At 47.6% G+C, this 19,596-nt stretch overlaps 1 protein-coding gene across 1 annotated transcript in view; it reads left to right on the top strand.

Annotated features, from left to right (window-relative positions):
* Positions 1-17,756, top strand: part of Mrps27 (mitochondrial ribosomal protein S27) — a 68,959-nt gene extending 51,203 nt beyond the window's left edge. The window contains exons 5-11 of the mRNA XM_032898981.1: positions 1,340-1,454; positions 4,448-4,526; positions 5,586-5,701; positions 10,188-10,290; positions 12,754-12,896; positions 14,768-14,938; positions 16,900-17,756. Coding sequence (XP_032754872.1) covers positions 1,340-1,454; positions 4,448-4,526; positions 5,586-5,701; positions 10,188-10,290; positions 12,754-12,896; positions 14,768-14,938; positions 16,900-17,139 — 967 coding nt within the window. The 3' untranslated portion in view covers positions 17,140-17,756. The remainder of the gene's footprint in view (positions 1-1,339; positions 1,455-4,447; positions 4,527-5,585; positions 5,702-10,187; positions 10,291-12,753; positions 12,897-14,767; positions 14,939-16,899) is intronic.
* The last annotated feature ends 1,840 nt before the right edge of the window (positions 17,757-19,596 follow it).

Here is a 19,596-nt window from a genome sequence, read left to right as displayed (position 1 = left end):
ATGCAGTCTCATATATACACACATATTAACAATGCAGTCTCATATACACACGTTAACAATGCAGTCTCATATATATACATGTTAGCAATGCAATCTCATATATACACACGTTAACAAAGCAGTCTCATATACACACATGTGTTAACAATGCAGTCTCATATACACGTTAATAATGCAGTCTCATATATATGCATGTTAGCAATGCAATCTCATATATACACACGTTAACAAAGCAGTCTCATATACACACGTGTTAACAATGCATTCTCATATACACACATGTGTTAACAATGCAGTCTCATATACACGTTAACAATGCATTCTCATATACACATGTGTTAACAATGCAGTCTCATATATACACGTTACAATGCAGTCGTGCACAGAAGTATGCAGCAGTTAGCAAATGTCTTGAGAGAGCTCTGCGTTTATGTGCCATGAAGTGCCATGCACTGAGGAGTCCTGTAGAATAAGTCCCATAGAACAGGATTACGAAGCTCTGTCCTAATAAAAACGGAACCGTTTAGACATGGCCCTGAAAGTCTAGTCTCCTGCACGCTGGCAGAGAGGCAGAAGAGCCTTCCTGCCCAGGCACCAGCCGCGTGCAAGCACTAGGGCCAGAGCAGCATCCCAGGAGCCTTCCTCCTAGTGACTGCTCCCTCCTCAGGCTGCCTGTCACAGGCCATGAGGTGCTGTGGGAACAAGAGGGAACAGACGGAGCAGGTACAGTGGAGCTCTGTGTGTTTTCTAGAGTCAGTACTACCCCAGTTGCTCCTGAATGTACAAGAAATAACTGGCGTAACTTCCCGCAGACTTCTTTGCTGGTCTAGTTTTCTTTGTCTGTTTGACTTCATTCCCAGAATATCAACTTGAGCTTCACATATCCCCTCTAACGAGATATGTATTTACATAATGTCCTGGATCATGGTTCCCCAGATCACTTCCATATAAATCTTACAAAAGCAAGGTGTTGAGGCAAGGGGGTTAAATAGCTAATAAAGCTGGATGTGAAGACACACACCTTAGTCACAGCACTTGAAAGGTAGAGGCGGACGGATCTGTGAGTCTAGACCAGCCAGGACTACACAGAGAGGCCCTCTCTTAACACAAATAAGTAAGTAGGTTTATATTTTTCTTTTTTATTATTTTGCCTTCTCTCTCCATTTCAGACTTACAGTTAAGAGTTTCAACTTCAAACTTTTATTAATTGTCAACACTCGTGACTTTTGGTCACATGGACTATACCCAGTAACTAGAAGCAAGAGAAGGACCCGCTGGTGGAAGGTGTTTGAGTTTTAACATTTAAGACATTAAGTTACTCTTCTTGTGTCTTATTTAGATTTCGACACAGTCCCAACTGCTGGTACTTGAGAGACTGGACCATCCACACGTGGATTAGACAGTGTCTGAAATACGGAGCACAAGACAAAGCCTTGTATACACTTGTTAATAAGGTGAGCTTTCCTGCCGAAGCCTTGCATACCTTTGCTCATCCGAGGAGTGTTTTCTGAGTGTGTGTATGTGATCTGCTGTTTGTACCTGTGACAGTACCACCAGAAACCACTTTCCCATGAAGGTGTCCCCTCAGATTCCTTCTCCTGCTGCTTGTAGACTGGAGCCAGTCATAAACTAACCAACAAATAAAACATAAGAACTAAGAACTTCCATAGCTGTTTCTTTCCCAAACACAGTGATCAAGAGAGGACAGGTGAGCGAGACGCATGGCGGGATGCTGTGCTGGCGGTCACTTCACTTCGTCTTCATCCTCAAGCCCTGCCCTACTTGTCTGTTTCCCTTTCAGAAAGTTTGGGTGAACGGTGGCCATTTTTGCTAGAGTATCATCTCCAGGTCGTTCTGTTCCTGGATAATAATTTGTCCTTTCTCCTAAGCTCCACAGTTCTCTCCCCAAGCCCAGAGTGAGCTCCTAGGGTTAAGGGCCTTCCGACGTCACACTCCACCCAGCACTCAGCCTTCATTGACTTCATGACATGGAAGTATATTCAAACTAAGCACACAAGTAGAGTGTTACTACTGCCAGAGTCAACCTGAACACGTTATGAGCCTTTAAAGAACGTTAACGATATTTTTATGAAAATATCGTATGTTCATAGTATCACCAGATCCTAAAATTAAAATTCAGACAGAATACCGACTTATCTTTGATTCTTCCCTGTGAGGAGTGGTTTTCATCTGTAACTTAGTCTCACATCAGGTCAGCATATGTCATACACAGTGCCAGTGTGAGATGACACACTGATTCTGGGAGTGAAGACAGAAATGAACGGCATCTCATCCTTACCGTGCAGAAATGCAGGAGCTCACTGGTAACCTTCACAGTAGAGAATTCCTGCCATACACGAGGAATTCAGATGATGGAATCCAGCTGGAAGGACGGGGGAGGATATAAGTGCCACTTAAGCTAGCTCTAAAAGGGTGCACATGGAGCAGAATGGGCTGCCTCTGTCTGCAGTGACCGTGTATTCAAGGGGACTGAGTCAGGGAAGGACAGTCAAGGCTCAGGGCTCCCATCTCCAGAAAAAAAGGAAGAAGGCCTAGGAGAAGACAGACATGAGATCTTGTCTTTATTCCAGAAATTACATGCAGAGATAAAGATCCCTATGGAGATGCATTCAGAAGGTTCTAGACAAGCAGAGCAAAGGCTCTCCTTTCTGTCACTTCCAGGCCTTTAAGAGAGATGTTACCAGATGAGGGGTCAAAAAACACAGCTTTTAGCCCTTTAGGTTCTTTCTGTCAGTTGCCCGGAATGTCAGGCAAATAATTTTCTCTGTCTGTGTCCTGGTTTTCTTAATTCCAACTTGAGTGAGTGTAAGTGATTTACAACCTGAGCTGCCCACTAGACTTACCCAAGACTTTTTAACGCTTGAGCATGTTTTGAGTCTGGATCCCCAACACCCATGTAAAAAGTTGAGCAGGACAACCTATCCTTGGATGTGTGTACACACACACACACACACACACACACACACACACACACACACACAACCTGTCTTAATCTCTACTGTTCTAAATCAGTATGTCTTTTTCTGGGCCTAGGCATTTGGGGTTCAAAGCATCACTGAGTAGAAAGTGTAGAGATTCTCACACACCCCTGCCCAGCACACACAGCCTTGCCTGAACAGCATCCTGTTCCTGGAATGGGTCATCTGTGGTAGACACAGCATTAGTACCCAGAACCCACAGTTTATAGCAGGGTTCGTTCTTGATGTTGTGCGTCCTGTGAGTACGGATGGAATGCTAAATAACATGTGCTCTAATAGAAATAGTCACTGTGCCTTTTCATCCTTCCTAGAGACGTCACTGACCCATTGACCAAGGTTGAAAATCCTGGACTGGCTCATTTCTTGTCTTTGTTTTGCAAGCCTTATCCTGTACCCCAGGTTGGATTTTCCTATGCATCCCTAGAGCGCACCTCAGTCCTGCTTCAGCCTTCTGAGAGATTATAGACACGAGGGACCACGCTTGGATTGGACCAGTTAATTTTAAAGTCCCTTCCTAGCTCTAATGAATCGCTGTTCTAAAATGTTTTGGCTTTGCCTGCCTTGGATTCAAGCTGATGTGGTCGAGCTCTCGGAGAGTCACAGGCCACACCCCTGAGCCATGTGCTACCTTAGTCAGTTTAGGGGTCCTCAACGGAGGCTTAGGAGCTTCCCAAGGGAGTAGGTAGGGAAAAACAAAAGTTCTCCAGTTGTTTCTGGTAGTTGGTGATACTGTGGAAGAGGGAAGTTACTCCTACTGGAGTAAGAATTTCAGGTGAAACTGTAACCATGATCAGGCAGTAAGGAGTCAGGCTCGAGTGTATATGAAAATCACAGAAGCCACTAAAACTGCACGATCCCATCCCAGTTCTGATGCTGCGGCCTGAGACTCCGAGATCCAGTCATGAAAATGCTCCGCACAGCTCTGAAGCAGACACCGAAGCATCCTTATTGATTTCTAAGATATTATTCTTAAATTCTGACATCCTAATGTGAAGGCAAACAGAACTTAGGCACTTGGTTTATCGTAAAGTGTTGGTATATTTCTTGGGCGTTTAGAAGTCAGACCATTTGCTGTATAGAGCATACTTTTTTCTTAGGGTCTGTTTCAAATTTCCATTCAGACCCTGTGGAAAGAGTCATTGGACCAGCTCTTTGTGAAGGTAGCAGATCGGTCTCTTTCTTTGTGTTGTTTTAACTATGATGACAGTGAGCTGCTGTAATTTTCACCCATCAGTTGTCTTCTGTCAGACCCCCACTCAACTCTCTCCCTCACCAACTGTTCCAGTTTCCAAACCTCAGGAGTCCCAGCCTCAGTCTCACTGCCACCAGTGCTGCGAAATGATGGTTACGTAGTGTCACTCAGTGGGCCAGCTGCCCTGACTAATACATAAGCTATATTACAGACGAGCCAGAGAAGATTTCTTTCTCTGTTTGCACTTTTATTACAGGTTCAGTATGGAATTTTTCCAGATAACTTTACATTCAACTTACTGATGGATTATTTCATAAAGAAAGAAAATTATAAAGGTAAGAAGCCTGATCACGATTCAGTTAATATAGGGCTTTCAGCTCCCAGTGGAAGTGTATAAATGCAGACAGCTTCCTCCTTCTTCGCTTCTTAATTACATCTCTTTATGTTACTCTTTTAGTCAGAGAAGTTTGCATCGTTAGTATCACTTATGCCAAAAATTTTAAGTATCGCCCTTTCTACTGCTGGGATGGAAAATGTCAACGTACATAAGTTACTATAGGGGAAAAGTTCATTAAAGGCCAATCCGGTTCCACTTCCCCAGCTGACCGAAGTGTAGAATATAAAGAATAAAGTAAAAACTGATGTAGTTTTCACGTGTAACTCTTCTGTAATTGTGAGTGTATGCAGTAAGCATAGTAGGCCATGCAGTCAGTTGAAAACATTTGTTGTTTGTTGACCATGGTGCTCCTCGTCTCCCCATGCTGACGGACATTGTGTGGGGCATTTTCATAGGCATTGTCTTGTTGAAGTAAGCAGAGCAAACATGTGTTTGACTTTGTTTGATCATTGTGAAGATGCTACTTACTGTGGGCCAGAGATGTGCAGGGCTTTGGTTCATTTGACGTCACGGATGCAAAAGCTCCTGATTCAGTGTGCACGCAGTGTGTGCACACACAGTGTGTGCAGAAGGTGTGAATGGCTCCACAAGGACCTGCTTCGTAGAAAAACTAGGACCAGAGCCCGTGTTTACAACATCCTGATTCTGCTTGGTTTCCACTGCACTGCACTTTGAACAAGAGTTTACATTGGAGATTTGGTGATGTTCCCTACGAACAAGAGTTTACACTTGGAGATTTGGTGATGTTCCCTATGAACAAGAGTTTACATTTGGAGATTTGGTGATGTTCCCTATGAACAAGAGTTTACATTTGGAGATTTGGTGATGTTCCCTATGAACAAGAGTTTACATTGGAGATTTGGTGATGTTCCCTATGAACAAGAGTTTACATTTGGAGATTTGGTGATGTTCCCTATGAACAAGAGTTTACATTTGGAGATTTGGTGATGTTCCCTGCGTCTACTTCCCCTCATTCTCACCTTCATGTCCTTGCCAGATGCTTTGTCTGTGGTTTTTGAGATCATGAAGCAAGAAGCCTTTGAAGTGCCGTCCACCCAGTTCCTCTCCCTCTATGTTTTATACCATTGCCTAGCAGAGAAGACAGACCTCACGGTAAGTGATCTGCCCTAACCAGGCCTGAGAGCTTGAGGAAAACCGAGCAGTGACTGCCGGGCAGGGAACCTTGTCTCTGAGCCTTCGGTGTGTTTTGTTTTATGGTTTCTGACAATGGTACTAGACACTTCCCAAGTAAAAGCCCTTAGGCGCATTTGTTAGGGACGGGGAGGTATTTTTGTTTTGATGTTGGGGTTGAACCCAGGTCCTTCTGCATACTGAGGCAGCATTTTACCACTCTGACCTACAACCCTAGCCTCTTTTACACAGTGTGAGACTTGAGCCAGGTCAGGTGACCCGCAGCAATTCAGTGATGAGTCATTCATGATCACTGAGAACCAGATGGCGTGCTAAAGGGGCAGGGGGCAGCCAGTTGTGACCGTTCGCTAGCATGCTTCATTCTGAGTGTGTGTCGGTCTTCCTGCAGTTGTTCCACACCAGTTGTGTTCTAGAATGTGTAGCCTGCCAAGCTTTGGCTTGCGCTCCGGGTGAGACATTGACTGATGCTTACTGCTGTCCTGAGAGAGCAGTGCTGAGAGGAACAGTGGTAACTGATACTGGAGTAGCACTTTAGCACTCGCTCTCCACTGCACCGGCGTCCTGGGTTGTAAGCATATCAATGCCTTTACTCTTCACAGTACCTACAGAGACAGGGAGACGGAAGCATAGGGGCATTACAGAACCACCATGGCACTAGTACATGATGCCAGGCGTCGGGGCCCTGCGATGTGCCCTTAATTCAGTACCAGGTCTGAAAACCTCAGTCTGGATACCTGCTGAGATGCCATCCCGTCCAGCCCACATCCCGAAAACCTGAGATGTGCTTACAGAGTGACGTGGCCTCTGATACAGCAAGTATATGTAGCCACTCAACCGTGACACCACAGTGAAGCTATTAATATGTATTGAGCCTACTTACTCAGTCTGTTGCCAAGTACTACATAGTTAACAGTAAACATACTTTCTACTTAACAGTCTAGCGCTATAAAACACAACAGGGGGCTAGAGAGATGGCGCCTGTTGCCCTTGCAGGAGACCTAGGCTCCCATCCCAGCACCCACATGGTGGCCTCAACAGTCTAAAACTAGTGTCCGGGGATCAGGTACCTGCTTTGACCTCCAGACCCCAGGTATGCACACGGTTCACATGCACGCAAGTAGGCAAAACAAGCATGCAGCTGTAACAGGAAAAGCCCTTAAAGAGTTTTGTTTGTATTTTAAGCTTAAAATGACTACAAAGGGGAAATGCCTAAAGAGACATTTCCACAGTTACTGTTTAAGCAGTAGATGTCGTTACCTAGTTATAAAGGAAAGGCATATGTCCAACCAGCAGAAAAGAGCGTGGTAAGCAAACAGGTGCTGAGGCAAACTGAGCACAGTGTGCATTTCTGTAACCCCTGCTCATGGAGAGGCTGAGACAGGATTGCTTGAGTTCCCAGCACAGGAGACTTATTACCGGGGCAACATAGTGAGACCTAGGTGAGTAGGGGAGAATGGGCTGGAGGGGTGATGGACCAAGTCACATGTACTTGACTGACAGGAAGATACCATGATCATGATAACCAATCCCACTACAACATAGAGAATGCCTGGGGCCTTGGGGTGTGAGGTAAAGTTGAAGAACATAGGCCATTTTGCTCTCATCCTAAAAATAGTGAGGAATTATCTGAAATTTTAAATAGGGGGTGGTGGGGGGAGATAATAATCAGATTTGTATCTTGAACCCATCCTCAACTGTAAGGTGGGACAGAGATCAGAGCAGGGCAGGTTAGCTGTGGTCAGACCAGTGGAGACTGTCACGGAGTCTGAGAGGAGCTGCTGATGGATAGCCTAGCAGCCTTGGAGAGGTGGAACTAGCGTCCCCCTGGATAAGTGGGAAGGCGACCATCAGAGGAAGAAGAGATAGAGTCAGAGAGGTGGGGCTCAACTGCCAGGTCCTCAGTTTCCAGCTCACCTGGAAGAGAGAGCATTGTGTGCTTGCAAAAGGAACTCTGGGAAAGAGGGTTTTGTCAGGAAATGAATGGCTAGCTTGGCTCTGACCGTGTTGTAAACTTGGGATACTTTGAGGGATACATCAGTTTTGGAGCTGATGTATCCATAAGTAATGTGTACAAATGAACCAGAGAGAAAAGTGAGCGGAAGTCAGTATCGTGTGTGTGTGTGTGTGTGTGTGTGTGTGTGTGTGTGTGTGTGTGTGTGTGTATGTGTGTCAGCATACCATGTCAATCCGTACATACGAATTTGTGTCAGTAGATAATTAATGAAATTTTGGAATGTATTGGACTGCACAAACCATGAAGAAAAGTGGCCTAGGAAAAAGGATGCTGTAAGATGGGGAGTAAGGCAAGGTCATTGAATTTAATGACATCAGCACATGGTCCATTTTATATCTGTAAAGAAACAGTGGGAAACCAGAGTGGAATGGATTACTGAGGGATTTAGAAGTATACAGAAGAGACAGCAAGTATGGGTGACTCAGGGTGTCCCTGTGAAGAGAAGTGGGGGTGGAGGTGGGAGCAGAAGGTGAAGCTTGCTTTGTGTTGATAGCCAAGGCATAGCATCAAGCCTTGGTGAAGTGGCGTCCAACCTCGCCCACACTGCCAGTCGAGTATCCTTCGGTCTTAGGACCAGAAGTGCTTTGGAGTTCAGGGTTTTAAACAGTGGGATACGTGCACGGTGAGATCTGTTGGAGACAGAGTCAAATGTAAGCACACCGTGGCCCATGTGTTTTGTACACTTGAGACACACCCTCAGGGTGGATCTTATGCACTGTGCCTAATGTGTACCTGAAATGCCTCATGTAATGTGGTATTCCCTCTCTGCTAGCAGTGTCATGTCAGTTTTAGAGCTTGGGACACTTTGGTTTTTGGATTTTCACCTGGGTCATCTCAGACAGACCCTGTGAACAATGGCTGCTGCTTGTGTATTGGCCGCTCATTCAGCTTTCGTCCTGGTACCACCTATGCTGCAGCTCATGTGTTCTCAGGGGGAAAGGGGAGGGGACCAGTGAGAGGCTCAGTGGATAGAGTGCCCCGCTTCATAACCATTGAGCTGAGCGGGTTCCTGGAACTGACTCACATAGACTGTCCTCTCCCTCCCTCTCCTCCACCTCTGTCTCGCACACACAGAGGCACCTGTGCTCACACATGCACTCCCATACTCAAGAAACAAACACATATTTGAAGCCGGCTTGGTCTACACAGCACGTTGCAAGCCAGAACTACATAAGAAAACTTTTCTCAAAAACAAAATTAAATTGAAAAATAAGTAAGTGTAAGAAAAATAAGCCAGACTTCTTATTTATTCTGCACCAGACCCCACTTTTCAGGCCATCGGTGGGAGACACAATCTTTCCTAGATTCGAATGTCGGCCTTTTGAGATGTAGTTTACTGGTGGGCACATTAGCAGGCATAAAGCCCCAGGTTTGCTTTCCAGCACATGCACAAAAGCTGGAATGGTTTTCATCGGAGAAGTGACCGGGTCCTTAACTAGAAGCTCTTCCTTCTGTGCTGTGGAAGCCCGCATGGAGTTTCCTGTCCAGGGAGCCACTATTTTCCAAGCTGTAGGAAAATCCCAAGAACTGGGGCCTGGGCTGCGTGAAGGGAGACCAGGAGATCTATGCCTTTAGTACAGGCGGAGTCTCGCTACCCGGCAGCAGCTGCAGCCGCAGACCATCCTAGCTTCTTAGGGCAAAGACCGTGGGGAAACAGCCTGCAGCTCTTTCCTTGTGTCTGCCATTGGAGAATTCCAGCTCCTGCTATCTGGGTTCTTTTCAGACCCTCTCTGAGCTCAGCGTTCCAGGGATTGTCCCATTTACATTTGTTACTGGTGTATGCTAGGCCCAGCAAGGCTTGTGGTGGCTTTGCCCTTTTTTTTTTTTTTTTCCTTTTCACGTCTCAAAAGGCTTCAATTTTATTGACATAAATTCTACGCCCTAGGTTGAAAGATGCAGTGACTAAGTGTTTCTGATTGCCTGGTTTGTTTTCAAGAGGCACAAATCTATCTAAAAGCAACTTAATGGTGGTACTTACCTTAACCCTGTGAAGGAAGGTGTCCTATCTCTGTGTGTTGTTAGTGCTCTCTCTCCCTCTGGAGCAGTATAAATGTGAAGCCGGCAGCCCGGGGCCTCTTTGACGCTCTCAAGTCAGTGTGGGTCCAAGTGTTCTGTTATTCTCTTCTCTTTCTGACTATAAGAGGCTCTGGCTCGTTACCACAGTGTGGAAAATCATAGGAAGCACAGCAGGGAAAACCAAAACCACTTCACGACCCCACCACAGGAATCTTCACTTATATAGAGGGCATTTCTGTTCTGATTTTTTAAAAAATATGAATACCTTTTATTTATAGGATTGGGATAACTTCCACACAATTTGTTATTTTCATAAGCTTATTAATCCATGCTGTTTGGTGTCATTTTAAAAACATCACATTTTGCATGAAATTCCCGTGGCTTTAATAGACAGTGATCTGCTGTATTCTGTTGCAGTGGGAAGAAGAAAGAGACTTCGGTGCGTCCCTATTGCTTCCAGGCCTAAAACAAAGGAACACAGTGGGCTTGAGTTCCCAGCTGTATGGCTACGCACTTCTCGGTAAGTTAGGGGAGCCTTGTTCATACTGTCCTTTGAGGAGAGATGTGGCACAGCCTTTTTCTCATAATACAATTTGAACTTCACTTAAATTTACTAGTGAACTTCCAGTTAGACAGTCAAGGGATCCCACTAGAACTGCCACCACCAACCAGGTCAGGTGGAGAGCATCTCCCCCGACTGTGTGCACAGCATCTCCCCCGACTGTGTGCACAGCATCTCCCCCGACTGTGTGCACAGCATCTCCCCCGACTGTGTGCACAGCATCTCCCCCGACTGTGCACAGCACATCTCCCCTGACTGTGCACAGCACATCTCCCCTGACTGTGTGCACAGCATCTCCCCTACTATGTGCACAGTCCCGCCTGACTGCCGTGATTTGTCAGATGTGTGTTATTTTGCTGCTCTCCCAGTTCTATCAGAAGCCAGGCCTCCATGAAAGTGGCTTTTCCTTGCTCCCTGCTCCTGTCCATCTTCTGAGGGGTATTGCTATTGAAACCAATCTTTGCCAACAAAATATAGTTTGGATTCTTGGATTCTGATTCTAATATAAACTACTGAGAGACTTTAGTTTGTCCTAGTATGTCAGTTTGTCAGACTGGTTAGCAAACTCACACAGGAGCGTTCACTGTTTTTGTTGTTTCATTTGATTTGAAGGTCCTGTTGTCATTTTTTATTGGGAGTTTGTTTGGGACTTTTGGCTGGGTGGTTGGTTGCTTGAGACAAAGTATCAGGCATCCATAGCTGACCTTGAGTTCACTGTACAGGGAACAGAGGTTGGAACTGATTCTCCAACCTCCGCCTCTTCAGGACTAGAACTGTAGGCCTTCCTGTTCTGTGTGAGGCTGTGAATTGAATTGAAGATCCTAGGCAAGCCCTTTACCACCTGAGTTATGGCCTCAGCCGTGGTCTTTGGCCTTTAGAGACAAGTTCTTGCCTCAAACTGGAGTCTTCTCCTCTCTGTTCCCTAGGTCTGTGATCACACCACACCCCACCAGTGGTTCTTATTTAAAATCACATTTGCTAATTTGCTGCCTACTTTAGACACTGATTTGCTTTTCCCCCTTTTGTGTTCAGATCAGTGTTCAGGACTGCCGAATTACACGGACCATTAGAAAGCTGGCGAGGCTAAGAAAGTGTCCTTGCCTGTTGTTTATGAGTGGAGGCCTGGCCCCTTGTGATAGGCAGCCATGCCATCAGACCCCCCACCTCTGCCCTGCCTTCACTGTGCCCTGCTCCAAAGCCTCACTCAACTCAGGCCAGCAGCCCAGAATGACCCTGTCCAGCCCAAGCACCTTAAAGACCTAAAATTAGCCATCTCCTGATAAGCTTTGTCTGCTGGTATCCTCCTACAGCTTCCCAAATCCTCCTTTCCAGGAAAGACGAGAGGTGGCAGACTTAAGACCAAGCCCCTCAAGGTGACTTTGCTCCCTCATGCAGATGCCCCTCTACTTCCTAGGGCCCTGCTGCCCCACCACTGCTCGAATGGCAGTTTGGGTAATCCAGGTTGAGAGGCCCTGTGACCTCGAAGGTGGCTAGGACTCTGATGTAAGAATTGATAACACTCAAACAAGTGGGGGTTTTGTTTGTTTATTTGATTGATTGGGTGCTATTCTTCCTTTCTTTTTTTCATAAAGAAAACCGGATATTTGACACTTTTCAAAAACAAGTCAGTTTTCTTTTTCATAAGAAAAACACATTCGGATCACAGCAGGAAAAGTCACATTGTTTCAAAAACAAGTCACAGGGTTCACACAGGAAAGCCATCATCGCCACAGGGCTGGCAGGGAAAGGGTCAGTCATCATCGTCACAGGGGCTCACACAGTAGGGAAAGTCATCATTGTCCACAGGGCTCACACAGTAGGAAAAGTCATCATTGTCTTACACAGTAGGAAAATCATCCACATTGTCACTGGGGTTCACACAGTATGGGAAAGCCATCATCGTCACTGGGGCTCTCACACAGTAGGGAAGCCATCATCGTCACAGGGCTCACACAGTAGGGAGAGTCATCATCATCACGGGGCTCACACAGTAGGAAAGCCATCATCGTCACAGAGCTCTCACACAGTAGGAAAGCCATCATCGTCACAGGGCTCACACAGTAGGGAAAGTCATCACATTGTCACAGGGCTCACACAGTAGGGAAAGTCATCATCGTCACAGGGTTCACACAGCAGGTAAGCGGTGACATTGCTTTTCTGGGCAAGGTTTTGGCCTTGAAACATAAGTAGTAGAATCATCTTCTTTTGTCCTAAGGGCGGCCTTCTGAAGGAACAGCTCTGTCAGACTCTCAAATTCCTCAGCCCAGTGATTCCTGGGCCCTGGTGAGTCTCCAGCCAGAGGAAACACATAAAACAAGTTCACAGAGCTTCCATTTAAAGGGTGTGTGGTGAGGGCTGTTGTCTAGGCTGCAGACACAGTGGGGACATGGCTGAGGAATCTATGTTGCTCTTTGACCACAGGGAAGGTGGAACTGCAGTGTGGGCTGCGGGCTGTCTACCACGGCATGCCTCTGATTTGGACACCAGGCTACCTCGACAGAGCCCTTCAAGTGATGGAGAGGGTGGCCTCCTCCCCTGAAGATGTCAAGCTGTGTAGAGAAGTGGTATGTTTTTCCACCCCCACTCAGTCAAATGGCGGCACACGGTCAGCCGGGTGGTTTGAATTTGTTTCCATTGTCTTTCTCCTTCCCCTGCTTTCTGTATTTGTACAGAATTGTTCTTTATTCAATTGAAAAGGATGAAAAGAAACCACAAACATTTTCAGTGTTGCTGTCAAAAAGGCAATGGAAAATAAGATTATTGTTGATTCGTTCCTCATTATGTAAGAGGAAAGCTGTCTGCTCCCTTGAAATTCAAGCTCAGATCAATAAATAACCTCTTCATCTCCTCCCCCGTCCACGTGAAAGGCCACTAGGAGTGCAGTAACAGACCAGTAACTGTCAGGGTGGGAGGCAGAGAGATGGAGGCCAGCTAGCCTAGACTAGGAAGGTGAGGTCCACATGCAGACGTGCACGACACCTCACTCTTCATCTTGCCACACAGGAACGGGTACCACAGCAGACGCCATCTTACTTTCTTCCCACTGGACTGTCCTATAGTCCCTGCATTATGCTGAGTCTGTGTCACATGGCTCTGTCCACATCCAAGGTGTCTCTTTTGCCTGTCTCAAACATGGTCCTCCCACCTGTGCAGACGCTAATTTCTCAGTCACCTAAGCCCCTTGACATTGAGTTCACCGGGCTGAGCTCAGACTAGGAAACACAGCCGGCCTTCCAGCCGACACAGCGTCAGCGTGTTCCCTCCTATTCCCGCTGCTCCACCCAGAGAGAGGCCCAGATGCTGTCTTATCAAAACGAAAGGTTGCCTTGGAGCTGCTCTTTTGTGTGGCTCACCCCTCAGCCTTCATTTCAGTCATGAGATACTCAGTCCAGCACCTACCATGCACATTGTGCTGACTTCTGTGGAGCCTCTTCCCCAGTCATTATAACCAAGGAACCCTTCGAAGATGGCTGTGTTCAGTGCTGGGAACTGAGAAAACACACATTATACACAAATCCTTCACCTGGGATGCATTTCCCTCTCATTTCAGCCAACTTCACACTCTGTTCTGATTTATGGGAATGTGGTCGGGATGTCAATAAGTATGTGCTGTATCCCCAGTCTGTGAACATCAGAAGCAGTTAACCCTTGGAGCACTGTCAGCGCTTTGCTCTGTGGTGACCCTGTGGGGCTGATCCTACTCAAGTTGGGGCGTATGCAGGCCTTGCTACTGTTCCCTTCCCGTCTCTGCTGACCAGCCCTGCATGGGTTCAGGGAGCTGTACCACACACTAGAGGTGATGAGTAAGAGAACCAAGCAGAAAGAACCCCGTGTTTTCAGTCACTTACTATTGAAGTCACACAAACCCCTCATTAAAATGAATTTCTTGTGTGCATCTCTGGCCCTGGCCAGCCGCTTATGTGGATTAGGCTGATCCTAATCACAGCTACTCTGTGAGCTGGGATCTTCCTCTGGGGGAGGCCCTGCCTATGTGCAGCAGCTTTAGTGTGCTTGCTTCCAGAGTAGTCTTTTGTTGTCTGTGGCCTGTGATGGTCTTTCTTTCCCTTTGTCCTAATTCCAGACTGACAAGAAAGACATGAAAGTGTGTGTGTGTTGGGGTTTGGGGTGGTCCTTTAATGCTGTCAGATGTAATTCCTGGGTTCCTACCTGGTTAATTAAAAACAAACCTAATTTACCATTGTGCTGATTCACTCATACAGGTGATCCTTAGTCCGGGTAATTGTTTCCTTTTTCTTTGTGTGCAGCATGAGGACTTGAACCTAGCACCTAATGCATGAACTGCCACTTCAGTAACCCCTAGCTATTACCTCAGTGTCATCCTCAGTCCTGGGGGTCCCCCTTGTTTCTTTGTCTCTGGCCTTCACAGAGTCAAGTGTGAAACAGATGATGCCATTCTGACTCTCGTGCCCTATAGCTCGATGTGCTGGACGGAGTCCTGAAAGTGGTGATGTCTCCAGACGGCCAGACTTCAGAGACACAGCCCCAGGAGGGCGAAGACGGCTTGGGCTCAGCAAACCTGGTGGAGCAGCTGGACACTGAGGAACCAGAGCAGTCCAGGCTGCCCCAGTACCTGGAGCGGTTTCAGGTGACGTGAGGTGGAGATTGAGCCTTGTTCTGCGTCCGTCACGTGCAGAGGCATTCAAAGCTCACACCAAGAGTTGCAGTTGCGCTGCTTCCCGTAGCCATGGCTTTTCAGGAAACCAGCGGAATGTTTATGATTTCATGCTTGAGCTGATCAGTCACGGTGCTGTTCACTGGGGCAGCCTGGCATCCCCAGTGGTCCCTCATCGTCCTGATGGGTGGATAAAGCCCTGTCTTAACAATAGCCCGCCTCACCCCCTCCCAGTGTGGGAAGTGGCCGGCCATGTCTCTACACTACACCTAATGTGCTGGATGGGAACAGTGAGACATTAGCCACATTTTCAGCAGAGATAGGATTCAGGTCCTTTGTGGCTCCTGCCTGGCAGCTTTGTGCTGTCCAGCAGGGCCTTTAGAGACACCGCCTGTGGACAGGTTTCCAGGGCAGCGCTGAGCACTCAAACCGGCGCTCACGATCCTGCTCTCTGCTTTGCTTCTTGTCGCTTTAATACTAAAGAAGAAAGTGTTTTCTGTCGGATGACACCGCTGCCCTGCTGAACCAGCAATGCCAACCTTCCCTGATAGCAGGACCAGGAGCCCATTGCATTTCAGGCCATGGCTTCTCCCCAGGACTTCTGTAAGGAAGCCACGCTCAGCCTCTCGCCTGTAATTTGAAACTAAGAATGCACAGCCCTTTCTCTTAACTTTGCCTGTCAGTGTATAAAACTTAAAGAAAAAAATCACCACACTCGCTGCTAAGGTGCTGAGGTTTTGTACATTTTTACAGTTTTGATTGTTTTTTGACTTTTGGCTGTCTTTTGTCCATTACATCTCAGAGGATGGAAACTGTGCCTTCACTAACTTCAGCCCTCTTACTTCTACAGGACACTTTCTGAGGATTCAAGAAAGAACAGAAAGGAATGTTTGTAGCCTGCGATCAGTGACCTTAGCTATGTTAGCAGCTGCAAACCCCCCCTCCCCCATTTCCTTTATCCTCACAGGAGGCCTGGGTGGGTGGGAGAGTCCCTGCTTACATGACACAGCACTGAGCCTGAAGTTGGGATTTGGACAAAAGTCAGCCGCCCCAGAGTTGAGATTCCATGGCTATCTCTTTGGCCTCAGACTACCTGGAAATTATGTCAGAAAACTCATGTTCAGTTCCTGATTTCCATTAGTCTGAGGTAATCTGTTAGGGTCTGTTTTTATAATTAGACCTTTGCCTGCTCCTTGGATCTCATCGCTCTGACCTCCTCTCGCCCCTGTGCCTGGCCAGATCTTTTCTGTGCACTCAGTCACCATGGGTTGAGAACGGGGATGTAGACAGCTCATCTGCAGCTGGGGCCCTAACAGTCGCTCTCTGGTGATCTGCATCTTGAAGCACTTAAATAGATTAATGCTTTTAGTATTCCGGAATTCTACACTGACCCAACAGGCTGCCATCTCAGATGGAGCTGTAAGCAGGCAGGAGGTAAGGGCTGGCCTGCGGAGCACAGCAGGTGGAGGCCTACAATGCTCAAGCCCTCCAGAAGGCTGTTCAGCATTGGTGGGGAATCCTCGAAATGATTTCCATCTGTGGAAAGGAGGAACCAAGGAAGGTCACTTAAAGAGAAGACAGGGTTTCAAAGTTCCCACCTCCATTTTGTTTGCATCCTCACTCACTGCTTAGGAGCTGGCCTAAGTGGAAGCCTTGTGGCTTAAATGAGAACTGGACATGAGGAGCAGCCAGGAGTAGGGGAGTGCATTTGCACTCTCAGTCAAGCTGGGGGCATTTCGGGAGGTGTGGTGCACTGCTCACATCCGTGGTTTAACAGCCGAGCTGGAGAGACCAGCAAGGGGCAGCTGCACCTGAAGGAGAGGTGAGGGGCACCTCTTCCTGCAAGCAGATTTCATGGCTAAAGCGGATGACTCCATTGCTTCTCACTGTCCTCCTGTCTCCTTAACCTTTTCATTTCCCTTTGCTTCCAACAGGCCTCTCGGTCCAAACTACAGGAGTTGAACAGAGTGGAGTCGGAAAGTCTTCTGACTCTGACCACGCAGCTTGTAAAAGAAAACCTCTCCGCCTGTGAAGCCCAGGACCTGGCCACTTACAAGCAGAAACTTCAAGAGTGGCACCAGGAGCGGATGCAGTTGGTCCAGAGGGAACAGGAGCAGAGGGAGAAGGCCAAGCAGGAGTACCAGTCGCTGAGTGCAGTGGAGAATGCAGCCTGAAGTGCCCCAGGCCACCCCAGCCTTCTGCCAGGATGGGACTCGGCCTCCGCCTCCAGCTCGCTCTTACAGGAGGCCGTGCATAGCCTGAAAACCAGGATGTGCTGTGTCCAAGCCACTGTGTGCCCATCTAGATGCCAGGGGCCAGGGAACTAAGAAAGTGGCAAACGGTCGGGCTGAAGCCACAGCTACATCTCTTACAGGGACCGTCAAGGCTCGCGGTGGAGTCCTGGGCACAGACTAGAAATATCGGGGGAGCATGACGGGAAGCCGTAGCTGAAGAATTGGGTCTGCAGCACAGGTGTCTGAATGGTTTCCTGCCCTTGCCCATGTTCATGGAGAGCAATGAGCTCCATGTCCTGATGTTGGTAAACCGAGAGCCACCCAATTCCAGAACCAGGCGCTCCTTTAGCCTGCGTCCGGTAACTCAGCGCCAGTGGCCACAACGTGACCAGCCGTCAACTGTGACACTTCCACTGTTAACACCGGCTTCATATTCTCCCTGTGCATGGGCACCATATAGAAAGCCTTTGTAAAGCCTGCACCTTCATGACCTTGCCGTCCCTGCTCAGAGGCTGCCTTTTGTATACCTGCCTCCCCAATAAATCTTACCCACGTAATCTGTTGTGTGGTGTGATTTTGTGGCATTCCTTGGCACTCCGGTCACCTCAAGAACCCTTATACCTGAGACCTTGTGTCCATAGTGCCCCTCATGAGTGCAAACCAGATATCCTGGTGATCTGGCCTTGCACGCTCACACAATCCCACTCCCATCATGCCCTGCCCTCTCCCCTTTGGGAGAAGTCCAGCACAGAAGGTGTCCAGACCACAGCCTCACTGGATTTCTGATTTCAGGCACCCACAGTAACACAGAATGTAAATGCCTGGGGGTAACCTGGCCCTGGGTGTGAAACCCTTATGCCCCGACTGCAGCATCAAGATGATTTTCCAGTGTCCAATGTGTAAATGAGCCTCTGGTATGCACGTGTGCACACTGACAGCTCTAGAGCAGATATTTCTATTAAAGGGGAAAATAAGAGAGGCTGGTGTTAAACCTGAGAATTGCAAGAGAAACAGCTAGGTTGATGTCATTGTGCAGGTGAAGGCAGACAAGATAAAATGAGGCCTGTCATTGGATGAGAGGGAAGACAGGTGGGAATAGAGGTTTTGGAAGGAGAGGGAGAAGCAGGAGAGGAGCTGGGAGAACATGGTGGCCGATGTTAAGATTCTTCTCTGCGCACAGATACAGGTTTTATGAATATTTTTAAGGGATGGGTGTGTACAGGATTTTGTGTTGTCTAGATGGGAAATTATATCCTATCAATTCAATCAGAGGTTATCGTGTGGTGTGTTCGTTCAATGTGGCAACTTAATTGAGTTGTAAAGAGGGTGTGGTGGCGGACGCACCGAGCCCGCCATGGAAGTGGGATGTGTGTGCCTGGTGTGGTAAACCGGCCAAGGGAACTGTGAGTGAGAGCAAAGCAGCGTGACAAGGTGTCACACTGGAAAGGTTAGTGGACCGCCCGGGTCAGAGAGTACCATGGGGCCAGCGTGGAGCCGCTGAGATACATTAGTGCTAGTTCCAATGGCCCGGTGGAGCCGGACCCAGGAAGAGAGTGACCGCCCGGGTATGCACGGGAAGCACTCATGCCACCATTTTTCTTTTTTACCACAACAAATACCAATTCCACAATTTCTGAGTCAAATGTGAAGTAATCTTTAATTAAATACTAGCCAAGATGATGGGCTCTGGCCAGAGCCATCCAGGTTCCTAGAAAATAGGGAGTCACATCTTGCTGAGGCTGATCAAGGCATACCCATAAGGCCACTGCATTTCCCACCAGGCACAAACATACATCCTGGCATACTTCCTACTCACGCACACCCCGCCCACATGTGATCAAGCGCATCCAGTGCAGATCGGACAGACACGTGTAAGGCAGAAACTTCTTAACTACAAACAGCACCATTAACCTGCAAGGTATATTATTCCTGTCTTGGTCTCCTGTTAGCTCTAAGGTTTATTGTTCTTGTTTCTGTTTTTGGAACAAGTGTGTAGGTGATAGAATTTCCCTCCTCTCTCTTTCTCTCTCTCTCTCCTTTTCTCTCTCTCTCTCTCTCACACACACACACACTCACCACTGGGGTTATAGATATAGATCTTACTGTCTTAGATTGTGACTCAGGTCCCATGCTTGCACAGCAGGCACCCTACCCACTGCACCATTAGGCCAACCCAAGGTTGTAGATTTTAGGAGAAATCACCAGTGGCCTTGAGAAATGAACAGATTTCAGCTCCTTCTCACCTTGACTGAAAAACCTCCAGCCCTGACTGCCTCCTGGCTTTGCTTTCAAACTGATAGCCCAGGGTGCTGTTGGTTTTGTTGCCTATCAGCAGTATGGCGCCCTTTGTGGACTACTGGGTATGAGGACCAGTTTTAGAAGCCTGTGTCCTTTGGG

This window comes from Rattus rattus, chromosome 3 (genome assembly GCF_011064425.1).
Source record: "Rattus rattus isolate New Zealand chromosome 3, Rrattus_CSIRO_v1, whole genome shotgun sequence".
Classification (NCBI taxonomy): Eukaryota; Metazoa; Chordata; class Mammalia; order Rodentia; family Muridae; genus Rattus; species Rattus rattus.
Note: the sequence above shows the minus strand (reverse complement) of the source record. Positions and strands in the feature narration are given on the sequence as shown.